General features: G+C 57.4%; 4 protein-coding genes across 8 annotated transcripts; 2 read left to right on the forward strand and 2 right to left on the reverse strand.

Moving 5' to 3' along the window:
• Positions 1 to 4,272: 4,272 nt before the first annotated feature.
• LOC139676582 (selenoprotein Pb-like) lies at positions 4,273 to 7,568 on the reverse strand. Of its 3 annotated transcripts, none has more exons than XM_071565682.1 (5): positions 7,479 to 7,568; positions 6,484 to 6,701; positions 6,172 to 6,384; positions 5,900 to 6,035; positions 4,273 to 5,283 (listed from the first exon to the last, which is right to left on the reverse strand). In XM_071565682.1, exons 2-5 carry the CDS (start codon positions 6,684 to 6,686, stop codon positions 5,038 to 5,040), a joined length of 798 nt encoding a protein of 265 aa, XP_071421783.1. In that variant the 5' UTR covers positions 6,687 to 6,701; positions 7,479 to 7,568; the 3' UTR covers positions 4,273 to 5,037. The 3 variants fall into 3 exon arrangements, with proteins under 3 accessions (XP_071421783.1, XP_071421782.1, XP_071421781.1); XM_071565681.1 differs by having other exon boundaries at positions 7,484 to 7,561; XM_071565680.1 differs by having other exon boundaries at positions 7,448 to 7,536.
• Positions 7,569 to 9,039: 1,471 nt separating this feature from the next.
• HPDL (4-hydroxyphenylpyruvate dioxygenase like) lies at positions 9,040 to 11,892 on the forward strand. The gene is made up of 2 exons (XM_071565154.1): positions 9,040 to 9,061; positions 10,193 to 11,892. The coding sequence occupies exon 2, from the start codon at positions 10,204 to 10,206 to the stop codon at positions 11,386 to 11,388; it is 1,185 nt and encodes a 394-aa protein (XP_071421255.1). The 5' UTR covers positions 9,040 to 9,061; positions 10,193 to 10,203; the 3' UTR covers positions 11,389 to 11,892.
• A 612-nt stretch (positions 11,893 to 12,504) lies between these two features.
• Positions 12,505 to 17,695, reverse strand: MUTYH (mutY DNA glycosylase). 3 transcript variants are annotated; one of them, XM_071564854.1, is made up of 15 exons: positions 17,568 to 17,695; positions 17,215 to 17,348; positions 16,389 to 16,428; positions 15,975 to 16,048; positions 15,817 to 15,858; positions 15,669 to 15,740; positions 15,362 to 15,475; positions 14,997 to 15,094; positions 14,648 to 14,792; positions 14,473 to 14,548; positions 14,213 to 14,398; positions 13,867 to 14,012; positions 13,520 to 13,672; positions 13,329 to 13,379; positions 12,505 to 13,070 (listed from the first exon to the last, which is right to left on the reverse strand). In XM_071564854.1, exons 1-15 carry the CDS (start codon positions 17,668 to 17,670, stop codon positions 12,966 to 12,968), a joined length of 1,539 nt encoding a protein of 512 aa, XP_071420955.1. In that variant the 5' UTR covers positions 17,671 to 17,695; the 3' UTR covers positions 12,505 to 12,965. The 3 variants fall into 3 exon arrangements, with proteins under 3 accessions (XP_071420955.1, XP_071420954.1, XP_071420953.1); XM_071564853.1 differs by having other exon boundaries at positions 14,467 to 14,548; XM_071564852.1 differs by lacking the exon at positions 15,669 to 15,740 and having other exon boundaries at positions 14,467 to 14,548; positions 17,568 to 17,675.
• A 466-nt stretch (positions 17,696 to 18,161) lies between these two features.
• TOE1 (target of EGR1, exonuclease) lies at positions 18,162 to 22,086 on the forward strand. Its single transcript, XM_071565822.1, has 7 exons — positions 18,162 to 18,276; positions 18,352 to 18,392; positions 18,483 to 18,579; positions 18,720 to 18,878; positions 19,137 to 19,396; positions 20,722 to 20,890; positions 21,153 to 22,086. The coding sequence occupies exons 1-7, from the start codon at positions 18,163 to 18,165 to the stop codon at positions 21,936 to 21,938; spliced, it is 1,626 nt and encodes a 541-aa protein (XP_071421923.1). The 5' UTR covers position 18,162; the 3' UTR covers positions 21,939 to 22,086.
• Positions 22,087 to 22,155: the final 69 nt, after the last annotated feature.

A 22,155-nucleotide genomic window follows, 5' to 3' on the forward strand; every position in this document is an offset into this window, starting at 1 on the left:
GTCCCACTCCTTTTCTGCCAGCAGAGAACTTGGTAGATCACGTGATAACCCATCCCAGCCTTTTATCTTTTGCATTTAACACACTTTGAAAATGGTAATTAAAATGTAAATAACTCTGAGCAAGGAATGTTCTTCTAGGAAAGGAGGGGAGAAACAGGTGGAAAACAGCACATTTAACCAACTCCACATTTTCAGGGAAAAAGAAAAGGATCTGTAATGGAGAGAAGAAAACACACAGACTCTGTGAGCCGAAAAACACAGAAGAGGCTGAAAGCTGGACAAACTCAGACTCAAGGAGAAGCTACAATGTCCTATCAATGGAGGGTAATTAATGGTGGAACAAGTGAGTGTTGGAGCCCAGGCACCAACTGCTGGCCCAGCCAGGAGAGGCTCCTTGGAGCTGGAGTGAGCAGAGCCGCCTGTGGCCACTCCACTGGATCTTGGCACACAAGGCACGGCTGATTGGCTGGGAGGTTATCATTCCCCATGGCTGATTGGCTGAGAGGTTGTCATTCCCCATGGCTGATTGGCTGGGAGGTTACCATTCCTCATGGCTGATTGGCTGAGAGGTTACAGTGCCCCATGGCTGATTGTCTGACTGGTTACCATGTCCCATGGCTGATTGGCTGGTTTGCCACATCACTGGATGACAGTTGGCTGTGTGGCCTCATTACTGCCTTCTGATTAGCTGGCTAGTGGGGAAACAAAACTGATAAGGAAACAGCTGTGACAGAAGTCAAATCATTTGAGCCCAGTTTATAATATTTCTCCTCATGCCTGGTCCTGCTTGTCTTCACAGTCCCCTGCAGCATTTTGGCAGCCCTACCAAGCCGTGGTTCCGCAGGCACCACGATGGCATCACTCACATCTGCATTCGTCCCATGCCATCATGCTCTCAGCAGCAGGATTTGGGAGCCAAGTATCACATCCAACTGGTCTTGAGGAAAGGCAGATGGAGACAGACAGGGCAAATCCCCCCTCACAAGGCAAAAAGGGGTATCTTGCTAGCTGCTTTCCTGGCAGGAGGGCAAGAGAGGAGAACAAAGCTCCTATGAACACAAGGAGCAGTGCAGGATCCAGTCTCAGCCTTGGGCACCTGCCATCTGGTGCGAATCTATGCATGGTGAGACGGGCTCAAATCCACAGGGTGGATTTGGATGTGCCTATCCTGGAGTGTGCATTGGGTTCTGTCTGCTCACACTGGGCTCCCTGCAACCCCCTGATCTAACCCATAAACAACAGAAGTAGACCATGCTGGGTGGACAAAGAAAGGCAGTGAAGCCATAGAAAGCTGTGCCAGGGTAAGAGCCTTGGTAACCCATACCCATGGGCCTGAGGCTCCTCAAACCACTCTGGACCCAACAGGATGGAAAGAGTTGGACTGGGTCTCTTGTAGGTTATCAAAGGGCCATGGAGAGGCTTGCAGGTCTTTGGAGGAAAGAGAAAGGTTATGGGGGAAACAACAGGATATGCAAACCTGTTGAATGCAGTTTTGCTCAGAAGTCAGAGATGTCTGTCCCTGAGGATTGCTTTGGGGTGCCCCTGCTCTCCCTTTGCCAGCAGACAAAAGATGGGGCATGCCAAGCAATCAGGCCTTATAAAAGCCCAGGGACTGGACTCTGTCCTGCTGTGGCCCTCATGTCCAGCCTGGTTCCACGAAGATGGAGATGGGAATGAAGGAGGCCAACATCTGATGTGCTTCAGCAGCTTTGTCTTCATCAGCCTCCCACACCTGCAGCCATGCAGGGAACAAGAGCCATTGCTGCCGGTTCACCTCTGCTGCTGTTCCTCTGCTCTGTCCCACCACCTTGGGCAATGCTACACCAAGATGAGTCTGGGCCTCCTCACCACGGTCATCGGCCAAAGTCATGGAAGATCTCTCCTGCCATCATTCCCCTAACCCACAATGGAGATAGATGGCTGCCATACCCAGGCAGCTGCAGTCACCCTGACCCCAAAAAAGCCAGAGGGGCCCGGCTGGGCTGGACTTGGGGGACAGAAATGCAGCCACTCGCATTTATTTTGCCTAACAACAGTGATCCCTCTGTATATTTTCATTCTGTTTTCCTAGGCTCAGCTGCCTCCTCAATGAAATGTTTCCAAAGCAGCCTGGCTTGGCAGTGTGCCAGCCCCGGCTGCCAGATGAATGGGCGGAGGAGGAGGGACCCATTCCTCTTCTTGACACAGCATCGCTGCACAAGAGGCCTCTGTTGACATTAGGACTGGCTGTTCCCCCTCTCCTGAGAGGATCTGCTAGAGCAGCACACAGGGCCAAGGCTGCATGTGATGTGAAACTGGCATCACTCCTCCCCCAGGGTGGTGGCACAGCCACAGGTACCAGGATGCCAAAGTGCAGCACCGCCAGTACCTGAATCAGCCCTAGTTTCTGGCCCTGGACCTCCCCAGCTGAGTCAGTCCCCTTGACAGGTGACGATTCCTTGGGGCCCCCTGACTGCTAACACCATCACTCTCCAAGACATCAGTGCTGTAGAGAGCCTGTTACCTTTGCCAAAAGGCCTCTCCTCCATCCCACTAGAATCAAAGCTCTCCCTCATCATCACAGGAGCACAAACACTGACACAGGGGCCCCAAGCATGGCACTCCCAAACCCTTCAGGCCTTTGGACAATAATATATGGAGCACTGTTGGCTTCACCCTAAATCCTTGCCATTACTCAGTCATGAAGGACTTGACCCAAACAGTGTCACAGCTCTTTCCCATGCCTCAATTTTTCTACCCAGAGCAAAATGCCAACCCAAGCCTCAGGGCTGGAAATTTGTCTGCTGGGAGGTAACCAAATGGGAGCAGTTGCACTGGACTACATGCCCAGCACCAGATGGAGCATACACAGATTTGCATTCCCTTGCTGAAGGATCCCTTCTTACCTGTCACCTCTTTACCAGGAACACCTTTAGGAGCTGTGCAAGGAAAGCATGTGAAATTTAACACAAGTGGTGATGAAGCATCAGGAGGCAAAAAAAAGAGATAATGCCATCAGCATCCTTCCAGTCTGCACCTCTTCCCCCTGACCGGCTCCTCTGGCATCTCCAGCTGGTGCCCAGCACCCAGCTGAGGCAGCCAAGGGGCTGAGGCAGCCAAGGCGCAGAGGCTGGATCAGAGCAGCACCCAGCAGCACACCACAGGGACACAGCCTGCTCCTACTAACCTCGGTAGGGAGAGGGCTCTGCCTGGATCTGAAGGAAAAGAGGCCAACCACGCATCAACAAGATGAATTAGTTGTCTCAGCAGCACTGGCAAAATGAGCGAGAGGATCGGAGCCCGTGAGGCCCGGCCTGCTTTGTTTCAATTACAGCAGCTGCCAGAAGAAAAAGATAACCTCAATATTGATGGCAGGAGCAGCAGAGAGAGGTGCCCTTGCAGGCTACTGGAAGCAGGTAGAGGAGGAAAGGAGAGGAGAGATGGAGGAGGGAGAGCAGAGTCTCAGTCAGTAGTCCATGGAAGAGCCTGCCTGGCTCTCCCAGACTGGTGTAAAAGACCTTTTTGATCCCATTGCCCTCATCCCCATGAAGAACAGCTTATCTTCATGCTGGTTCTTGTCCCAGTCACTGGGCAGAGCATTCTCCAGCAGACAGGGTGGAGGGGTGCAGAAATCCAGCTCAGCATTTAGCAGCAGGACATGCACCACACATGGCACCAAATAACACTGAGCAGAACAACATCTCTTTGCTCCCCACTCAGGCTGTGTGGCCTGGAAAGGAGGTGAGGAGCTCAGGGAAGATGTTGAGTGGGTGCTGTGGCATGATGGATGGCACTGGAGCAAAGGGCAGAGCCCAGGAGAGTGGCCCAAGGTGCAGGCAGACATGACCACCTGACAGAGACACAGCACTCAAATGTCTGAGGGCTGGGGAGCCCCACGATGTGTCACAGTGGGGACCAGTCTGGGCACTGGGGAGAAGATGCCCATGATGACTTTGGACTGCATGTCAGAACAAACAGCAGCTTGGGGCAGGCACCCCAACACCACACCTGCAGGCCAGAGATGGAGGTGCTGAGCCAACCATCCTCCTGGCAGCACAGCATTAATGGGCTCCCAGTCTGGAGAGAGGAAACCAGAAGGTATGAAGAGATGGGGTCTCTTCTGTCTTCAGCCCCTTTATCTCCAAGCCCTACCCGGGAGATGTAAATCACCACCAGCTGCTGCATCATGGGGTCTACCTTCATCCCTGCATCCCTCCCTGTGCCCAGAGCACAGACTGGCACTGAGGAAGATCCTCACCCTCCCTGGGTCCACCAGAGGTAGATTGAGCAGTGGCCACTTCACAGAGGTTTTATTTGTACTTTGGAAAACCGCATCAGCCTCCCACCTCGCTTCTCCCCAGAAGCCCCAGGATCCTCAGCCTGTCCTCCCAGGGCTGTGAGCCTTTTGATACAGCCCCTGGGTCTCCAAGAGGGGACAAGGCCACCATCTTGCGGCCACCCACCACCACTGCACATACCCGTGTGCACGGTCTGAGGGGTCCCCAGGATGTGACAACTATGGAGGTACATGGTTTGGACCATGGGGAGCTGTGACATCTCACTGTTCCTTGTGCATCCAGTGCCCTGGGACCACATCCTGCAGGGCACACACTATCCCTCCCCTTGCTCCCTGGCCAGGACACCCAGGGAGTGCCAGGACACTCAGGAGTGTTGGGATGGGCAGAGGGTGCTGCCACTGCTGCTTCCATCCCAGTTCAGGCCCCTCCACCCCTGCCCTGCTGTTCCATGCAGTGTCAGCCAGCAGTGACCAGGGACCTCCTGGTTTGCACAGCAGGTTTCATTGAGCATGGAAAGGCAGGCAGCAGCAGAGGAAGACTCAGAACCCTGGGGCTGAAAATGCAGCAGTGAGCAGGGTCCAAGGGAGAATTCCATCCCTATCACAGCATGGGATTGCAACCCACATGGGAGATGCTGGAGGGAGTTGTTCTACCAGCACTGCTGGTGACCAGCAGCCCAAAGAAAGTCCTTCCATGCCTCTGTGAAGTGAAATGGGGTGTTCTGCACACTACTGGGTTCTGCAAGGCTGACCAGCCTGGCTTAGTGCCCATTCCTCTCCTTCTGCTTCTTCCCCTGATGATGGAGATGATCATGGTCTCCATGGTGGTGGTGAGCATGGATGGCAGGTTTGTGGTCTCCACTTGTGTTTGTGGCTCTCTCGTTGCTGAGCTCATGGTGGTGGTGAGGATGGAGGGGCTTGTGCTGGAGGATGGGTGTCCCTGACTCCTTCTCCTCATGTTCAGGAAGCAGGCTCGGGGTTACAGGGACCTCCATGGTATTGTTAGCCTGAGGAAAGTAACACAAGGACCGGTGTGGTACATGAATGCCCACAGAGCGCTGCAGAAAGCCTGGGAACATGGCTGTGAGCTGGGATGAAGGGAGAGCAGAAATCTATAGGTCAGAGCAAAGACTCTCCAGCCCTGGCCCAGGTGACAGAGAGGATAGGAAAGGCTGGAGCACACAGGGCACAAGCCTCTCTGTACCTGTCTCCCTTGGCTCAAGCTGTCTGTGGTCCAGAAAAGGGACTTTGCTTTTAATATTTCTGGATGTTTTTTTTTCTCTTAGGAAGTGACTAATCACCTGCTGAGCTCAGAGCTATGTCCTTTTCTTTGCTCTGAGCTTGCCACCTCTGCATGCACTGTGTGCCTGTTTCTTATACCAAACAGTCCTAGTTAGCTTTCCCAGACCTGCGCTATGACTCCTTTAGTCCACTCCTTCTCAGTCTGAAAGCTCTGACCTATTTAGGTGCCCTTATTCTTTCATCACCTTCCCTCTCAACCACTGCCAATGGCTGCTGCCAACCCCAGAGCCTGTCCCGACATGGAGTTAAGATTGTTTTTTCTGATGTGCAAAGCCAGAGGAAAGAAGGGATCCCAGCTCCAGTGAGAATCCCTGCTCTTACCTCCTGGGTAGTGTTGGGATACAGGGAGCAGTTGCCACAGAAGTCCTTGCTGTGGGTGAAGCGGATGGCTGACTCCACGTAGGGGAAGTGGAGGAAGCTGAAGGGCAACTGGATGTGGAAAGCCAGGCGGCCACACCTGAGGGGAGAAGCCAGAGCCTGGCTCGAGATGGAGGTCTGGGGTCTCCGCAGCCCAGCCACAAGGGCAGATTTTGTAAACCCACCAGGCGCTCTGTAATCCCAGGAAAGGTTCAGGCGAGTTGGGGAACACTCACCGGTCATATACAAGGAAGTCGTCCTTGTCGCCCCCCAGGACCTGCCAGACGTCGGGGTCCTCCGGCTCCGGCTGGAGGACGGGGACCCCCGGCGGGGCATGGCGCTGCAGGTCCCCGAACATGGCACGGGACAGCGGTGCCTTCTCGTTGATGATCATGTAGCGGACATCAGCCGCGCCGTGCTGGGCCAGCCGCTCCTGCAGGCCCCGGAGGCTGCGGGGAGGAGGTGCTGGGAGGGGGTGCCAGGGCAGGGGCCTGCTGGGACCCCCCGAGATGGCAGAGCTCAGTTTGGGGAGGGGGAGCAGGGCTCACCTGTGGGCCTGCCTCAGGCAGAAGTGTCAGCTGGCCTTCAGCAGAGCCACAACCGTCACCCGCCCTTCTGCCCCCTCCATGGGGCTTGAGCCATTGATGCTCCATGCAGGTGCCTCCTGGCAGATTCGGCTGGTGTTGGCCACCCCCTCGGAGGCCGAGGCCAGCCCCAGCCAGGCGGCCAGGGCCAGCACCAGCAGCCCCATCCCAGATCCTCGGGCCTGGCAGGGGGACACGGGGTGTTATTCTCTTCCCAGATCCACTGCAACCCCAAGCTGCCTCCCTGCACCCCACTCTGAGGCACACAAGGACTGGTGAGCAGTGTTGAACTGGTTCCAGCACAGCACTGGGAGCTGAGACCCTCACTCTGAGGGAGCAAGGAGAGAGGGGTTTGAGGTGGGGAATTCGGGTGCCCAGCTCCCAACAAGTACAAAATCCTTGCTGCTGTCTTTTATGGGCACCCACTGCCACAGCACACTGTTCTCCCCCAGCAGCGAGGCACCCACTCCACACAACAGGAGATGAAGGTGCTGCTCTTCCCATGGACCTTCACCTCCCTGATCCAACAAAACAAATCCAGCCCCAAACAGAGGTCCATCTTTGCCACAGAGGGGAGCAGGAATACAACCCTCATAGTTTCAGCTACCAGCGAGGAGTCTCTGGGACAGAAAGGGTTTCACCTTCAGGTCACCTTGAGAGTCCTTGATGCCCCATGAAGCACTTTGGGAGTACACAGAGCCTTTCAAGCCCTTGCCTCCCAACATCTGCCTGAAGCCCCTTCCTCTCACAGTCCCCTAAACCTGCCCATCACAAGATATGCCACATCCCTCCAGCATTCAGCAGGTTTAATGGGCAGGGGAAGGATATGGGGCTGGGGGAATGATCTGGGGAGGGAGGAGGGTGCTAAAGGGTCTGGTCAGGATGGATGTGCTCCCAGTCCCCCACCCTCTTCCCCACAAGAGCGAACCCTCTTCCCTGCAAGAGCGAGCCCACAGTACCGCACTTCTCCTCGCTGCTGTCCTCCCTCGCTCCGGGTCCCAGCAGTTTTCAGCAATGTCCAGCTGGTCCTGGTATCCCTTTTATCTCCTGTTCTCTCTCCCCGCCCAGGAGGGAGGAGAAGAGCCTGACTGGAACAGGAACTGCACCCCGGCTGCCACTGCCTGGCTCGAGGGGATGGCAACAAGGCAGGCACTGTCCCCCTCGGTGCCATGTGGCTTCAGAGTCCTGCTGCCACAGCCCAGCCCATGCCGTGCTGGGACAAAGCAGTGCCTGGTGCGGGGCTGGCACAGAGGGTGACAGGCAGTGCTGCAAGGAAAAGACAGGCACAGCCACTCAAAACCACCCCACAGGCACAGGAGGGCTGGGGGCACTGCCAAGAGCACTGCTTGCACCAAAGCGTTGCAGGACTGTGGGGTGACATCGAACAGTGCCATCCAAGCACAAAGGTCCCAAGGGAGCCACCAGTGCAGCCTCTGCCACCCTGCAGCCAAAAAGATGGGTGCCTGCCTCATGTCCCAGGGTGCTGGAGCTCCCTGCTCTGTGGGGTGACACCCCAAAGGCTGTGCTGTTGTTGTGTGGTGACACAGCCACTCTCGGCCCCGCAGCCATTCCCCAGCTTCCAGTCCCATGCCTGTCCAGCCCCACACCATTGGGGCTGTGGAGGTGTGGGGAGTCAGTGCTCCCTTGGGAAATCACAGCAACATTGGATTCCACCTCCCCCCCCCCCCCCCCCACCAACCAAACAAGAGGAGCTCACCACTCTGGCAGCACATGGACATCTCTGCAAATATTTGTGCAGTTTATTGCACCTGGGCTCTGTACAAAAACATGATAAGGCAGGGAAGGGCAGGAACCACAGTCACAGCGAGGGCAGAACATGATCCCAGATACACAAAAAGGGGGGAATTCGTCCAAAACCAGCCACGAGCAGCAGGGAGAGGTGATCTCTACTAGGGGGCTGGCGGGGCTCAGGAGTCTCTTGCAAGGGCATGGAGCCATGGGTTGGGATTGGTGAGTAGGCGGAGCTGCGCGGGGTCAGCCTGGCGCAGCCCCATCTCAGGGCTGACACTGGACCTTCCGCAGAGCTGTCACCCCACACACACACACGCTGCTTCCCTAAGACCCCCCCAGCACCGAGCAAGAGCACGTATCCTCCACTTCGTGTCCTGGGAGTCGGGCTGGCAGGGAATGATCCAGCACAGACATGAGCTGTGTCCCAGGAACCCCCAGTCACCGCCTGGCAGCCCGTTCCCTCCTCCTTTGGCTCATTCCGAGCCCCGGTGCCTGCCATTGTCAGCTTGGGCAGTTTTTCGCCCTGCAAACACAGCGCGGCCCCGCCGGGCTCGACACGAACTGCGGCACCCGCATCGTGCGGCGTCTGCGCCTTCCACCGTGTGCCGGCCCCGTCCCCCTGTCCCAGAGATTCCCCCGATTCCCCTGCCGGGAAAGTTCCCCAGGGCTGCCCTGCAGCCTCCCCTACACCTTCCCGCCGTGCCCGGAGCACGCCGGGGAGGAGCGAACAGAACCGCCCCCCCGGGGCCGGCCCTGCCCGGCATCCCCTTCGCCCGCAGCCTTGACCCCGGTGAGCCGCAGCCGGGGGGAGCGGGGCCCCCGCGGGCACAGGGGGGACGGGACGGAGCGGGCGGCGGGAGCGGGGGCGGCGGGAGCAGAGCGGGAATCGCGCTAATCCCATAGGGCACAGCGGGAAGCAGGGCCGGAGGGAAGGAGCACCGTGCCCTGCCCACGTGCTCAGCGGGACCCCGGCACGGTCTCTCCTCCCTAGGCTGGTGGGGAGCAGCGCGGGGTCACCAGAGGGCACTGCTGGGCCCCTGCTCAGCCCTGTGCCGTGGGGGGGGCAGGTGAAAGGGAGCATTTCAGCAGGCGTGTGTGTCCCACAGCACCCCTGTGTGCTCTGGCCAGGGGGCTGGTGCGTGCCATACAGGGTCAGAAAGATTTTTTTTTATCAGATCTTTTTTCCTCCTTCAGTGTCGCAGGTATCTGGCTGAGTGGGGCAGAAGGTCACTTTTCCCAAAGTGTCCCTCCTCTGCACCCATAGGGCAAGGTTATTGTCCCCAGCCGGCTGCAGGGAGCATGGAAGCTCCACACTGTCCTTGTTGGGGAAAGGAAGGGCACATCAGCCTGTTGTGACCCCACTGCAACCCCCACATGTGTAGGACATCCCTGACTAGCACTGCGGCAGCACAGGAGCCTTTTAGCTATAACCAGTGTGTTGCTCCATGTTTACCAATCCAATCTCCATGTTCCTGGTACAGAACATTCCCCGCCTCAACCCTTGTCCCCATAATCTTTCTTATATGTGCAGCGCACCTCCCACACCTGGATTCCCTGCTGACATCCCTGCAGCACTCCCAAAAGACGCATGGCTCCAGAGGGGACTCACTGGGCTGCAGCCAGGGCTCAGGGCTTTCCTCCTCTGGGATCCCAGGCATGGTGCAGGACAATAGGGTGAAGGGGTGGTGGGATAGCTCAACATCCTTGGGCAGCTCTTTGCAGCTGGTCCCAAAGGTGAGTGCCCTTGCACAGTGTAAACTGGCTTATGAGACCACTTACTTAAATACACACATTTAAAGGGTGCAGATTTACAGAGGGGTGCACCTGTGCATGCAGATGCACATGGGCTCTGTACAAGGTGGGGGAATGGCTTATTTTCCTGGCCAGCGAGCCCCCCTGACCCCCTGCATCCTCCCTGCAGCCTGCCCAGCCATGGCAGCCTCGCTGAGCCGCCCCTGCTTCATCTCTCTCCACCTGCCCTACAGGCAGGGCTGGGCCCAGCACCTGGCCAACACCTTTCGCTTCCAGCCCGTGGCCATACGGGAGACGCCGCGGGTCCGGCAGTTGGCCTTGCAACGGGGATCCGCTGTCTTCCTCGTCAACGAACGCCGGGCACCAGTGTCTGCCAGCACCTCCTCCTGTGACTTCCTCTACGATGTAGATCCCTGTCCCACCTTGGGCACAGCCTCCAATGTCTGCTTTGAGGTGGACAATGTGCTGGGACTCTGCAAGCAGCTGCAAAACCAGGGATGCTCCTTGCTGGTGCCCCCCACTGAGCTGAGGGACGATGGTGGTTCTGTCACCTACGGAGTGGTGAGCTCTGTCGTGGGCAACATCAGCCATACCCTTCTGGACCGATCTCGCTACCAGGGACCCTTCCTGCCTGGCTTCCAGCCCATCCAAGAAGCCCCTTCAGCCACATGGGATGGGATCAAAATCACCCACTTTGACCACATCACATATGTTTGCCCCCGGGGCAGTGCGCGGGCAGCTCTGGACTGGTACCAGCGCTGCTTCGGCTTCCACCGCTTCCTCCTGAACCCGCAGGAGAGCCCAGCTGAGGGATATGTGCTTGGGGGACAGGGGGTGGGCATGCTGCTGCTTGCACTGCAGAGTGCCCAGGGCACCCCAGCACACGGCTGCAAGCTGGTCTTTGCCGAGTCCCTCTCACAGAGTGGCACCAACCAAGTTGACACGTTCCTAGAGCAGCACGGTGGGGGTGGGATCCAGCATGTCGGCCTCTGCACCACCGATATTGTCACCACGACCAGGGCATTGCAGCAGCAGGGTGTACGGTTCTTCACACCCCCCACCACATATTACAGCCAGGGGGGCAAAGCAGAGGAGATCCGGGGGGCTGGGCAGGACCCCCGTATGCTGGCAGAACTTGGCATCCTCCTGGACACCACAGTGCCTGGGGACAAGGGCCAGCTGGGCACTGATGCCACAGAGAACCCTTCACAGGAGTATCTGATGCAGATCTTCACCCATCCCATCTTCTCTGAGGAGACCTTCTTCCTGGAGCTCATTGACCGCCGGGGAGCACCAGGCTTTGGGGAAGGCAATATACGGGCACTGTGGAAAGCTGTGCAATTCTACATGGACCAGCAGCAGTAATGGCAACACAGCAGTCCTCCACCTTCAGCTCCCCAACCTCTCCAGTCCAACCCTGGGGCAATGCACTGCTGTAGAGATCCCAGCAGGTGCCTGTGGCATGGCCCAAGTGGGCAGGGACCAAGGGAGGGCTCCAGGTCAAGCCAGAGCCAACTCAGCATGGGAGCAGGACCCTCATGGCCAATTCCAGCAGGGCTCTGAGCATCCCCTGGAATGGAGGGTGATTTCTCTCTCTCCCTGGCATTCCAGTGATTTATTGGCCTCACATGAAGAATTTCCTGCCTTAATTTCATCATAATTTACTGAGACTTGAGCCTGCAGCATCCCCCCAACAGCAGTGCACACACAGCAGCACCCCCAGATGTAGAGGCATGAGGGGCTGTCAGAGGGGTGTGGATAAGCCTGGGGCCATGGACACAACTGCTCACCAACTGTTACCACCCAGAGCACACCCAGCCCCTGTGTGGGGCAAGTGGTGGCCTCTTGCTCCTCTCAATTAAAGAATTAACTTGCAAGCGCTGCTTTGGGATTTTAATCCTCCCATTTAAGATGTGCCAAGTACCAGGCGAAGATGAAAGGGCCAGGAGGATGAAAGGGCCATTTCTGTCCCTCAAGGCAGGCTGTCCCCACTCCCGCAGTCCCATAATTGAGGTTATTGTCCCCTTGCACTTCCTGCCCCCAGAACTGTCCCCTGTCCCTGGCAGCCCCCAAGCTGCAAGCCCCCAAGCCCCCACCCTTTGCAAGGGTGCATCACAGTCAGGGAAACCCCCTCACAAACAATGAGAAACAGCCTGAAGGAAAAGGTAAAAAAGGAGGATAAAACCCTACAAAAAGTTCTGGGGACAGTTGTTTGGCCCCAGGGAGGGACAGCCTGTGGCCAGGAGTAGCACAGCCCTAAGAGACCAATGCCTGCCCTCACAGGAGGAATGCTCTGGGTGGCCTATTTGGGGTCACCAGCAATTAGTATTCAGCCAAGGGACTTTTGGGTGCATTGAAGAAATCCCTGCTGTCTTCAGTGCAAATGTATGGATCCTGCTGGCCATCTTCACATCCACCACAGGCTGCCTGACAACCCCAACTTAGCACAGTGCAACAGAAGCAGAAAGTGACTTAGAAAAACCCCCCACACTTTGGATTTATTATTAGAAAGCCTGCGGTTCACATTCAGTAAAAACAAGTGTAAAAAAGGGCTGTTGGAGGCAGGGAAGTGTATGGCAGCATCCCCACTCACTGGCTGCTGGATGAGGTGCAGGCAGGGGGCAGGGCTGTGGAAGCAATGTGGCCACAGCCTTCCTGCTGCCAAAGAGGAGCTGTGAGTCCACAGTGCCAGAGCAGTGGCTGTACAAGGCTCAATAACCCCAGGACTCCACCCAATGGGGGAGGGCAAGCCTGGCTCCACGACAATAGTGGCCACATCCAGTCCCAACTCCCACAGGGAAACCAGTGGAATAGGAAGAGTGGGAGACTGCTACAGTGCTGTGCACTGGGCTTGCAGCAGCACAGGGACACACCATCCCCATGCCACAGGCAGGACTCGCCACAGCACAGGTCTCTGGGGGTCTCAAACGTGGAAGGTGCTGTCACGGGGCAGTTGGTGCCCGGAGGAAGGCATGGAGGGAGAGCTGTGTCCCAGGGCAGGTGCTGCCTGCTCCCTGTGTTTTTGCCCCCCGCTTCCGCTTGGAGCCCTGCAGGAGACAAGCAGCAGCACTAAACCAAACCCCAAGGGCTCCCACAGCCTCTGGGGATCCCCTCTGGAAAGGGGCCCCTTGTACAGGGGATATCCAGGGACAGCACTGGCCAGGCAAGTTCCCCTGCCATAGGCTAGGGATGCTCCTTGGCCTCATCCCAAATCCCATGGGGGCTTCAGCAAGGCACACCAGGAGCTGTCCCACAGCAACAAGGAGCAGCTCCTGGGGCCCCAGGCACCCTGGAGCACTGCTCACCTTGCCAGGGCTGGTCTCCTTCCCGTGCTGCTTCTCGTGTGCTTTCAGCACCTGCAGGGAGCACAAGAGAGCCCAAAGCTGAACAGCAGCCGGGTCTTGAAGCTGAGACAGCCCACAGTGGTTGAGGGGATGCCAGGGCCTCTCCCAGAAAGACTGAAGGAAGGGAGGAGAGACCCAGGTGCCCCCAGTACCTTCTTCATGGCTGTGGACACAGCTGAGGCATGGAACTCCTCCTCTGTCACCCAGCGGGATGGGGAGGAGGCAGCGTCCAGGGTCACGTCCCCATCCAGGTGCAGGGAGTAGACCACATACGTCTGGCGGATGTGGGAGAAGATGTGGATGACCTGTGAGAGGATGGGAACACACATCAAATGGGCAACTGGCCAGCAGTGAGGGGTGCACCACGTCTGCCAAGGCTCTGAGGAATGGGGCAGCTTGGAAGGGTTGACTGTGGGGAAAGGGGGCTTTTCCTCTGTGCTACATCCTCCATGGCTGAGCACAGGGGGCTCATACTGCATCCCTCCGGCTCCAGGCTGACCTCTCCAATGAACTGCAGGCCCTTGGCTGTCACGGGCTGCCCCATCCAGGCCTGGAGGTGATCAGCCAGCACCTCCTTCTCCTTCTCCTCCTGCAGATCTTGAGGCAGTGGGTGACTTGGGAACTCCCAGAGTCCAGCCAGAAGACCTGGGGAGGAGGCATGATGGAAATGTGAGACAGCAAGGAGCACATCTGGGGACACTGAGCCTCATCATAGCCCCAAGGGGCTCCTTTGCCCACCCCAGCAGCAAGTGCATCACCAGTGCCTCTCCCAGGCTGCTCTGTCTCTCATGCAGGCGGGAAGGAGCCATATGGTGCTTCATCCCGCTCCTGTCCGGTCCCGTTACCTGAGCTGGGTCTCTGCACAAGGAAGTATTCGGGGGACCCATGGCAGCCTCTCCGCTCCAGCACACACATGGCTGTTCGCATTGCTCGTGGCTGCTTTTTTGCTGCTTTCCGGGGAAAGTTGGTCACCCCCAAGCTGCTGTCCCACGGCTCCATGGCTGGGGGGCACAGGGGACAGTCCCCAACTCCTACAAACACCAATGTAACAGTTGCTGCAGGGTCCACACCCGGAGCTACAACAAGGAGCTCCCCACACGCTCACCACAGTCCTCAACATCAGGTACTGGGACAGGTTTTCCAAAAAGCTTCTGAGAGGCAAAGGCCAGCTCCTTCTCCACCTGCAAGGGGGAACAGGAGTGAGGACAGCCTCATCCACCAGCCCACCTTGTCCCCATGCATGGCTACCCCTGAGGGCCACATTTTGGGGTCATACTTACCCTCTGCCGTGCTCGGCAGTGCTGCTTCACGGGGCACTCCCCGCACAGTGGGGCCTTGGGCACACACACAGTAGCCCCCAGCTCCATCAGGGCTTGGTTAAAATCCCCAGGGCGGCTCCTGTCCACCACGGCATTGGCCATGTCCCTGGACAAATGGCAGTGAGAGGCACAGGACTCTGCAGGGAGAGCATCCCAGGACCTTTGCCTGCCTCTTGCCTGCCAGGGGGGATGCTCCTATGTAGGCACAGGCAACACAGCTCCTTTCTCCACAACCTCCCAAGAGCTCCTGTAGCCCATGCCTCTCTCCCTTCACAGGTTCATCTCCAAGCAGAGAGAGGATTCCCCTTACCAGAGCCTGTCGATGACGGACGGGCTGCTGGAGTCGGCACCGATACAGCGCAGACGGCACAGGACACGGATCACATTCCCATCCACGACACCAGTAGCCTGGGACCAGGAGCTGGGGTTACCATGCTGGAATTTGCTCCAAGCAAGTCACAGAGCTGGGGTGCTCCCAGGACAGAAGGGGACATGCAAGAGGCCAACCCACAGGCCAAGCTGGGCAGTGGGTGAAATGCACAAAACTGGGGGAGAATAAGAACCAAGTGCAGCCCTGGGGAGCCCTCGGTTTGTGAGACACGGCAGCAGGACCCTGCCAAGAGTGGGGCTGGGTGGCAGACAGGGGAGATATGTCCACTGATGCCCAGCTCTCACCTGCCCATACGAGATGGATGCGATGGCTCCTGCTGTGTATCGGCCCACTCCTGGCAGCAGCTTCTGCAGGTCCTCCGCTGTCCTGGGCATGTGGCCAGCCAGCTCAGACACCACCTGGCAGAGAGAGAGCCAAGGTCAGGAAAGCAGCTGGGGTGGGTGCATGCAGGCAACCCATTTTGCCCACAGGAAGATGGGATGCCAGCCTGTGTAGCCTCATGCTGGCAGCACACAGCCCCAGAAAGGCAGGGCAGACATGAGCCAGCCAGAGAGGGTTTTGGAAATGCCCTCCCACCCAGCAACAGAGCACCTTCCTTGCTGCCTCCTGCAGACGCTTCCCTCTTGAGTAGTAGCCAAGCCCAGCCCACAGCTCATTCACCTCCTGCTCCAAGAGACATGGCATGGTGTTAATGGAGAGCCACAGCGCAGGGAGAGCACCTGGTGCCAGCAATGCTCACCTCCAGGGATGCCTCTGCCAGAGCCTGCAGTGTTGGCCACTTCTGCAGTACAGAGAGAAGGGGAAAGTCAGGGAGAAGCAGAGTTGTGCTCTGCAGCTGGGGATCTGCCACAGGCAGTGGATGTGTACTTTTATGGCACAGGACTAAGAAACAGTCACCTGCATCCAGCGGTTGTAGTAGTCGATCACTGTAGCCACCTGTGTCTGCTGGAGCATGATCTCAGACACCCACACTGCAGGGAGTAGGGCAGGGATCAGAGCAGAGGCCCCAACACCACCCACAACTCGTGCCGTGGCCATGTTAGCACTGGCTACAAGCACTTCAGAGCATCCAGCTCATGGGACCCCTTCCCACTCCTCCCTTCCCCAGAGGAGCTCTCCCATGCCCAAAGTGGGCTCTCCAACCCCACAGTGCCTTGCAAGGGAAATCAGTGGCTCCATTGCCACTCCAGGCAGCTGGTTCCAAGGATGGCAATTGAAGCCCCACTTCACAATGCCATATTGCACATCCATGTTGGGGTGACACACAGCAGGGCACCCCACATGTGCTGGGGCACAGTCCCTAATCCTCACCTGCGTACCCACGTCTGTCGGCATCTGGCTCCGTTGCTGCCTGAAAGGGGAAGAAGATGAAGTGTGAGAAACCAGGTGCCACAAGACCTCACCACAAAGGGACCCTTTGGAAAATAAAACTTCCTGGGGAGTGTTTTGAACACTGCAGTGAGACTTGCAAAGAAACCCCTTCCCCAAACGTTCTCAAGTTCTGAGTTTGGATTAATCGAGTGACAGCCAAAGCAGCTTCTGCTTGATGAAATATCCCACAGGGAGAGTTACCTTTGAGGTTCAAAATCCCACCAGAGGAGCTGTCCCAGACCTGAGCCCCTCCACACAGGAAGTGATTGTAGGTGTAAATCCCACAGAGGGGCCAAGGAGCCCCCAGCACCACTCAGACAGATGTTGCTGTGTGATGGTGCTGATGCCCATTCTCAGCACCCCAGTCACCCTCAAGGCTGCCAGGCTGAACACAGAGCAGGCAGGAGTTGACAGAAACGTCCAGCAGGCTTAAAGCAAATACAAAGCAAGTGCATGGAAAACCTTTTCCATTCAGTGCTCACTGCTGCAGGGTATCACAGAGGCAGGAACAAAAGAGAATTAAAAAACAACTAAATGAATATTGCCAGAGGAAAGCACTTCTGCTTGGAGGCTGTTTGAGAAGCCTGCCCTGCTTTACTCTTTATACCTAGGGACTGGCTACAGACCACCGACCAAGGAACGGCCAGGACTAGCTGGGAATACTTCCATGAAGATAGGGATGCACTGCACAGGGAACGACACCGTGGTCACTTCATCAAGACTCTCCTAAGGCCAAGTGACCCTGCTTCCCGATGTCTCTCCTTACCAGAGCTCTCCAAGGAAGGTCCCGCTTGCATCTGTCGTACCAGGCAAGCAGGTTTTTCCGCAGGGCGTCGACCTCTCCCGGGTCGCTGAAGTGATGCAGGACGGGCGGCGGGGCGAGTGCTGGAACCGAGGCCTCTGCCAGGACAGCAGGATCAGGGCACGGTGGGGGACGGCCACGGACTGCGGGGCTCGACCGCAGCAGAGGCGGGAGCCAGACAGGCGCTGTGCCAGGTGAACGCGCACCGAGTGTGGGGCCTTAGAAGTATCCAGGAAGCACGGGCAGCTGGCCGGCTGGCGGCCCGTGCCCGGGAGAGAACACCCCACGCTCCCCCCAGCCCTCCCGCTGCCGGGCACCTCCGCGGGGTGACGCGCGCTTCCTGCCCCGCCCCGCGCTGCCGTCGCTCCGCCGCAACGCCCCGGTCGCCGCTGCCGCTGCCGCTGCCCGTGCCCGGCTCATGGCGGGACCAGTCCCGCCGGCGCCACGTGACACTTTCCCGGGAAAACATTTCCCGCCTCCGCCCGGGGGCGAATCAGAGCGCGCGGCCCCGCCCACCGCCCGCGCGCCAGCCAATCGGAGGGAGGTGCGAGGAGAGCGCGAGCGCCCTTCCGCCGTCGGACCCCAGCGAGGGGCGGGGCCTCCTGGAGCGTAGCAGCCAATCAGCGAGCAGGGAGCAAAAGGAGGCGGGGCCTGCCCTCTCCCGCCGGCCCGAGCGGCCGCATGGGGAAGGACCCCTTGGAAGGTGCCCTAGCTAAACGCCCGTTTCATTAACCCCAAATTTCGGTTGAAAACGGACTTTGAGAACGGTAAAAAGGCTCCACTGGGACCAGAAAGGGCTGCACCAGCCGAGCGGGCGGGCGGCGCGGGGCAGGCAGGGCCGGCGGGGTCTGCGGCGAGCAGGCAGCGGTGCAGGCGCGGCGGAGGAGGCCCCGACGCCGTGCGTGCGCTGCCATGGCGGCCCCGGCGCGGGTGCCGGTGGTGGATGTGCAGAGCGACAACCTGACGGAGCTGTGGCCGTCGCTGGTGCTGGCGCTGCGCTCCGCCACCTTCGTGGCCGTGGACACGGTGAGCCGGGGCGGGCGCGGCGCCGGGGCGCGGCAGGTGCGGCGGGGCCGCTGACGGGTCTGTGTCTCCCCGCAGGAGCTGAGCGGCCTCGGGCCCCGGAGGTCGCTGGTGCAGCCGTGAGTGCCGGGGGGACGGGAGGGCGCGTCCCTCGGTACCGGGTGCGCCGTGCCCGCTCCCGGCGGTCACGCTGCGCTGTCCCGCCGCAGGTGCCTGGAGGAGCGGTACAAGGCCGTCTGCAGCGCCGCCAGGACGCGCTCCGTGCTGTCCCTCGGCCTCGCCTGCTTCAAGCAGCTCCCGGAGAAGGTGCGCCGGGCCCTTCGCTCCCGTTCCCGCCTTCCCGGGGCCGCGCAGGGAGTTGGGACTCAACGCCCGCCCCGCGGAGCCGCCCCGGGCTGTGCCGGCAGCGCCCCGTGACCGTGTCTGTGCTCGCTGTCCCCGCGCAGTCCCAAAACACGTACCTGTGCCAGATCTACAACCTGACGCTGCTCTGCGTGGACGATTACGTGGTGGAGCCCCACTCGGTGCAGTTCCTGGTGCAGCACGGCTTCGACTTCAACAAGCAGTACTCGCAGGGGATCCCGTACCACAAGGGTGACGACAAGGTACAAACGCACCTCGGGCTGCCCCTGCCCCGAGGGAGGAGGGGCTCACACTGAGGTCCTGAGTGTCCCCCTCAACCTCCCTGCTGCTTTATACCCGACTGTCCCTTGTGGCAGTTGCTCTTCCAGGTATTTGTGTCTGTGTGTGCAGAGCTGTGGGCAGTGCTGGCCTGCTGCAGGCTCCAAGGGCTCCCCTCGGCAGGGGCAGGTCAGGGGCCAAGGCTGTCTGTCTGTCTGTCTGTCTGCTCCTCCCTCGTGCAGGACAAGGACAGCCAGAGCCAGGGGGTCCGGACACTGTTCCTGGAGCTCATCCGGGCAAAGAAGCCGCTCGTTCTCCACAACGGCCTGATCGACCTGGTGTTCCTGTACCAGTGTTTCTATGCCCACCTGCCCGAGAGCCTGGGCACCTTCACTGCTGACCTCTCGGAGATGTTCCCAGCAGGAATATACGACAGTAAATACGCTTCGGAGTTCGAGGCTCGCTTTGTGGCATCCTACTTGGAGTATGCCTACAAGAAGTGGTGAGCAGTGCCCTGTACTTAGAGCTCACAGGAGGAAAGGCAGTGTGTGTTTTTCCAGGCAAGGGAGCTGTGTCCTTTCCTTCTTCCAGTCACTGTAGAAAGGTGCTTTTCAGGTGACCCAGGTCTGTTTCTAGAATAGGTGCTGAGTGCATAAGGATGCATTTTTTAATACACCTTAACTCTTTGCTGGGCAGCTGCTGAAAGAGGATTTCAAACCTGGTGCCAGTAGAAGACTGGCCACAGTGATCTGATCTGAGATCTAACTGAGTCACTGACTGGCTCGGGTCCAGCAGTGCCACAGGGTCACAGCAGGAGCACACACAGAAAAGAGACTGTTAAACCTCAGCTAAGAGAGCAAACAAAACCAAGGCTGTCCTGCAGGGGCTGCTGGTTATAACTGTTTTGTGAGGGATGGTGCAGGTGAGGGGTGGGTCTTCTCTGCACATCCTGATGCTGACCAGCTGTCACAGCTCTGCATATGCAAACCTGAAGCCTGCTCTGTCTGAATCCCATCACTGCCTTCCAAGTGAGGGCTGCTCTCTTGCTCAGGACACCCCTCTGTGCATCACAGTGTGGCCCCACATTCTGCAGACCCCACACAACCTAAAAAAGCCCCTGGCAGTGATATAGCCCCTGAAACCTCCATAAAGCTGCAGTTATGCTCTTTGTAGAAGAGAAATGTTATTTTTAGTAACTGTTCTACCTCAGGAAATGCCACTTTGACAGATCTGAAAACATTCAAGATGGCTGCTCCCAAAACATGGGAGTGCTTTGTTTTGACAAGATTAAAATACTTTTAAAACTGACCTCTTAAGTGTTTTAACCTACAGTTCTAGTTTCATGGAGCCTTAAAGGCTTTGGGCCATTCAACCACTTCTTGGGACAAAACAGAGATCAGATTCTTGTCTCATAGGATGAAAACCCTTTTCTTGTCTGTGTTGCCCAGGTTGAACCTGCCTGGGTGGTGACTGCTGGATGGTGTACACACTACCTCATTTGGGGGCTTTTTTTCTGTCCATTATGAAGGCTAACAGATATCTTGGTGCCCTTAGTATTTAAAATCAAACTATGTGTACTCTTCTCCCATAGCTTCACCAGACACTGTTTTCCTTGTCTTTAAATCAGCACGGGAGCAACTGCTTAGTAAAGCTGCTCCCCCCAGATTGAATTTCTCTCCAGCGAGCTGTGGAGCTCAGGATGGAGCTCAAGAGTAGGACGCTCATGGAGTTGAGACTCTGCGGAGAGCAGCGAGTTTGCACCAGCCCCGCACTGTGGTCCCTTCGGTGAGTTCCCTGCAGTAACTGTATTGCTCCTGTTTGTTCCAGCAAGAAGGAGAACTGCAAGCTGAAGGACTCCAGTAGGCAGCACCTCATCGTGGAGTTCTGCAACTACCCTGCCAGCGTGTCCCAATACATTGACTATCGCTACTGCTCTCTGGAAGAGGAAAGCCACAACACAGAGGAAAAGAAGGTGCCTGTCTGTGAGAAATTTTCGGTAAGTAACCTGAATCCCAGCTTCCTTCATGGCTCCATGGAAAGAAGCGCATGTGGCCACAGTAGGAAGTGATAGGAAAACCCCTGGGAACTTCCCCTTGCTTGTTTCACAGTAGAAGGAAATTTTCAAGTTTCAGGTGCCTTCATGACCTCCTTGCAGGCCCTCAGCAGAAGGGAATAATTAGCTCTCCTCCATGTCATGGTGGTCACTGCTCTAACCAGAAAGATGGAGGCTACAGACTTGTCTCTCTCTTTTTCCCTAGGCCTATGGCTGGTGTCCAAAAGGGGTGAAGTGTCCACACTCTCATAACATTGATCGCATCATTGAGGAGGACGATGAGCTTTGTGAGAAGCGAAGGAAGCGGAAGCAGAGATGGAAGCATCACAAGAACACAAAAGCATCTGCAAAGGCAGTCAAAGAGGAAAACTCAGGGGAACAAATGGAGCAAGCTCAGAATGAGGAGGGACCACCAAAGAAACAGAGCTGCTGTGAGCCTGCAGCTGCTACAGAGCTGGCAGAGATCACACCCAACGGAGAGGGCAGGCCACTGGAGGAGAATGCCATGGATGTGGAAACAGAGGTCAGCTCAGACACCAGCACACCCTGGGAAGAGAATCTGGGGAATACTGAAGAAACTGCTGCCCAGCTAGCAGCTGCCCTGAGCCCTTCTGCCAAGGGAAACAGTGACCAAGTGGAAAGGAAGGAAGAGGTTTCCTGGGGGTTGGGCTCAGTCAGGCACACAGACATCCCCAAGACTGAAGCAGCAGGTGCTGCAGGAAAGGAAAAGGAAACCCACGTCCCTCCTTCACAGGGAGGCACACACCGAGCTGGCTTTGATGCCTTCATGACTGGCTATATCATGGCCTACATGTCGCTGCTCAAGCAAGGGGAAAACAGAGACAATGGAGCAGAGCCCTGGTTGCCAGACTGCCATAATAAACTGTACCTCAGTGGGAAATCTGTGCCACTGCAAATTGTGAAGAGCTTGTTTTCCAAATCTTCCAAAGCTCACAGCAAGAAGATAAAGTTGGCCTGGGACACTGCGTAGAACTACAGAACTCCTCACTGAACTTGGTGGTTTTTTCTCTTCAAGTTTTTAAGTCCTTTCTTCCACCAAGAACTCACCAGAAAGGGAACAAGTTTCTTATTCTTGTTTCTGTTTTAACATCTGACTGATTAAATTGCTCTCAGTTGGAGTTCCCCTGTGTTCCTTAGTGGCCTGCTGGGATGTGAAGGCAGGGGTGAGGCTGAAGAAGGGGGAGGAC

Source organism: Pithys albifrons, chromosome 10 (genome assembly GCF_047495875.1).
Source record: "Pithys albifrons albifrons isolate INPA30051 chromosome 10, PitAlb_v1, whole genome shotgun sequence".
Classification (NCBI taxonomy): Eukaryota; Metazoa; Chordata; class Aves; order Passeriformes; family Thamnophilidae; genus Pithys; species Pithys albifrons.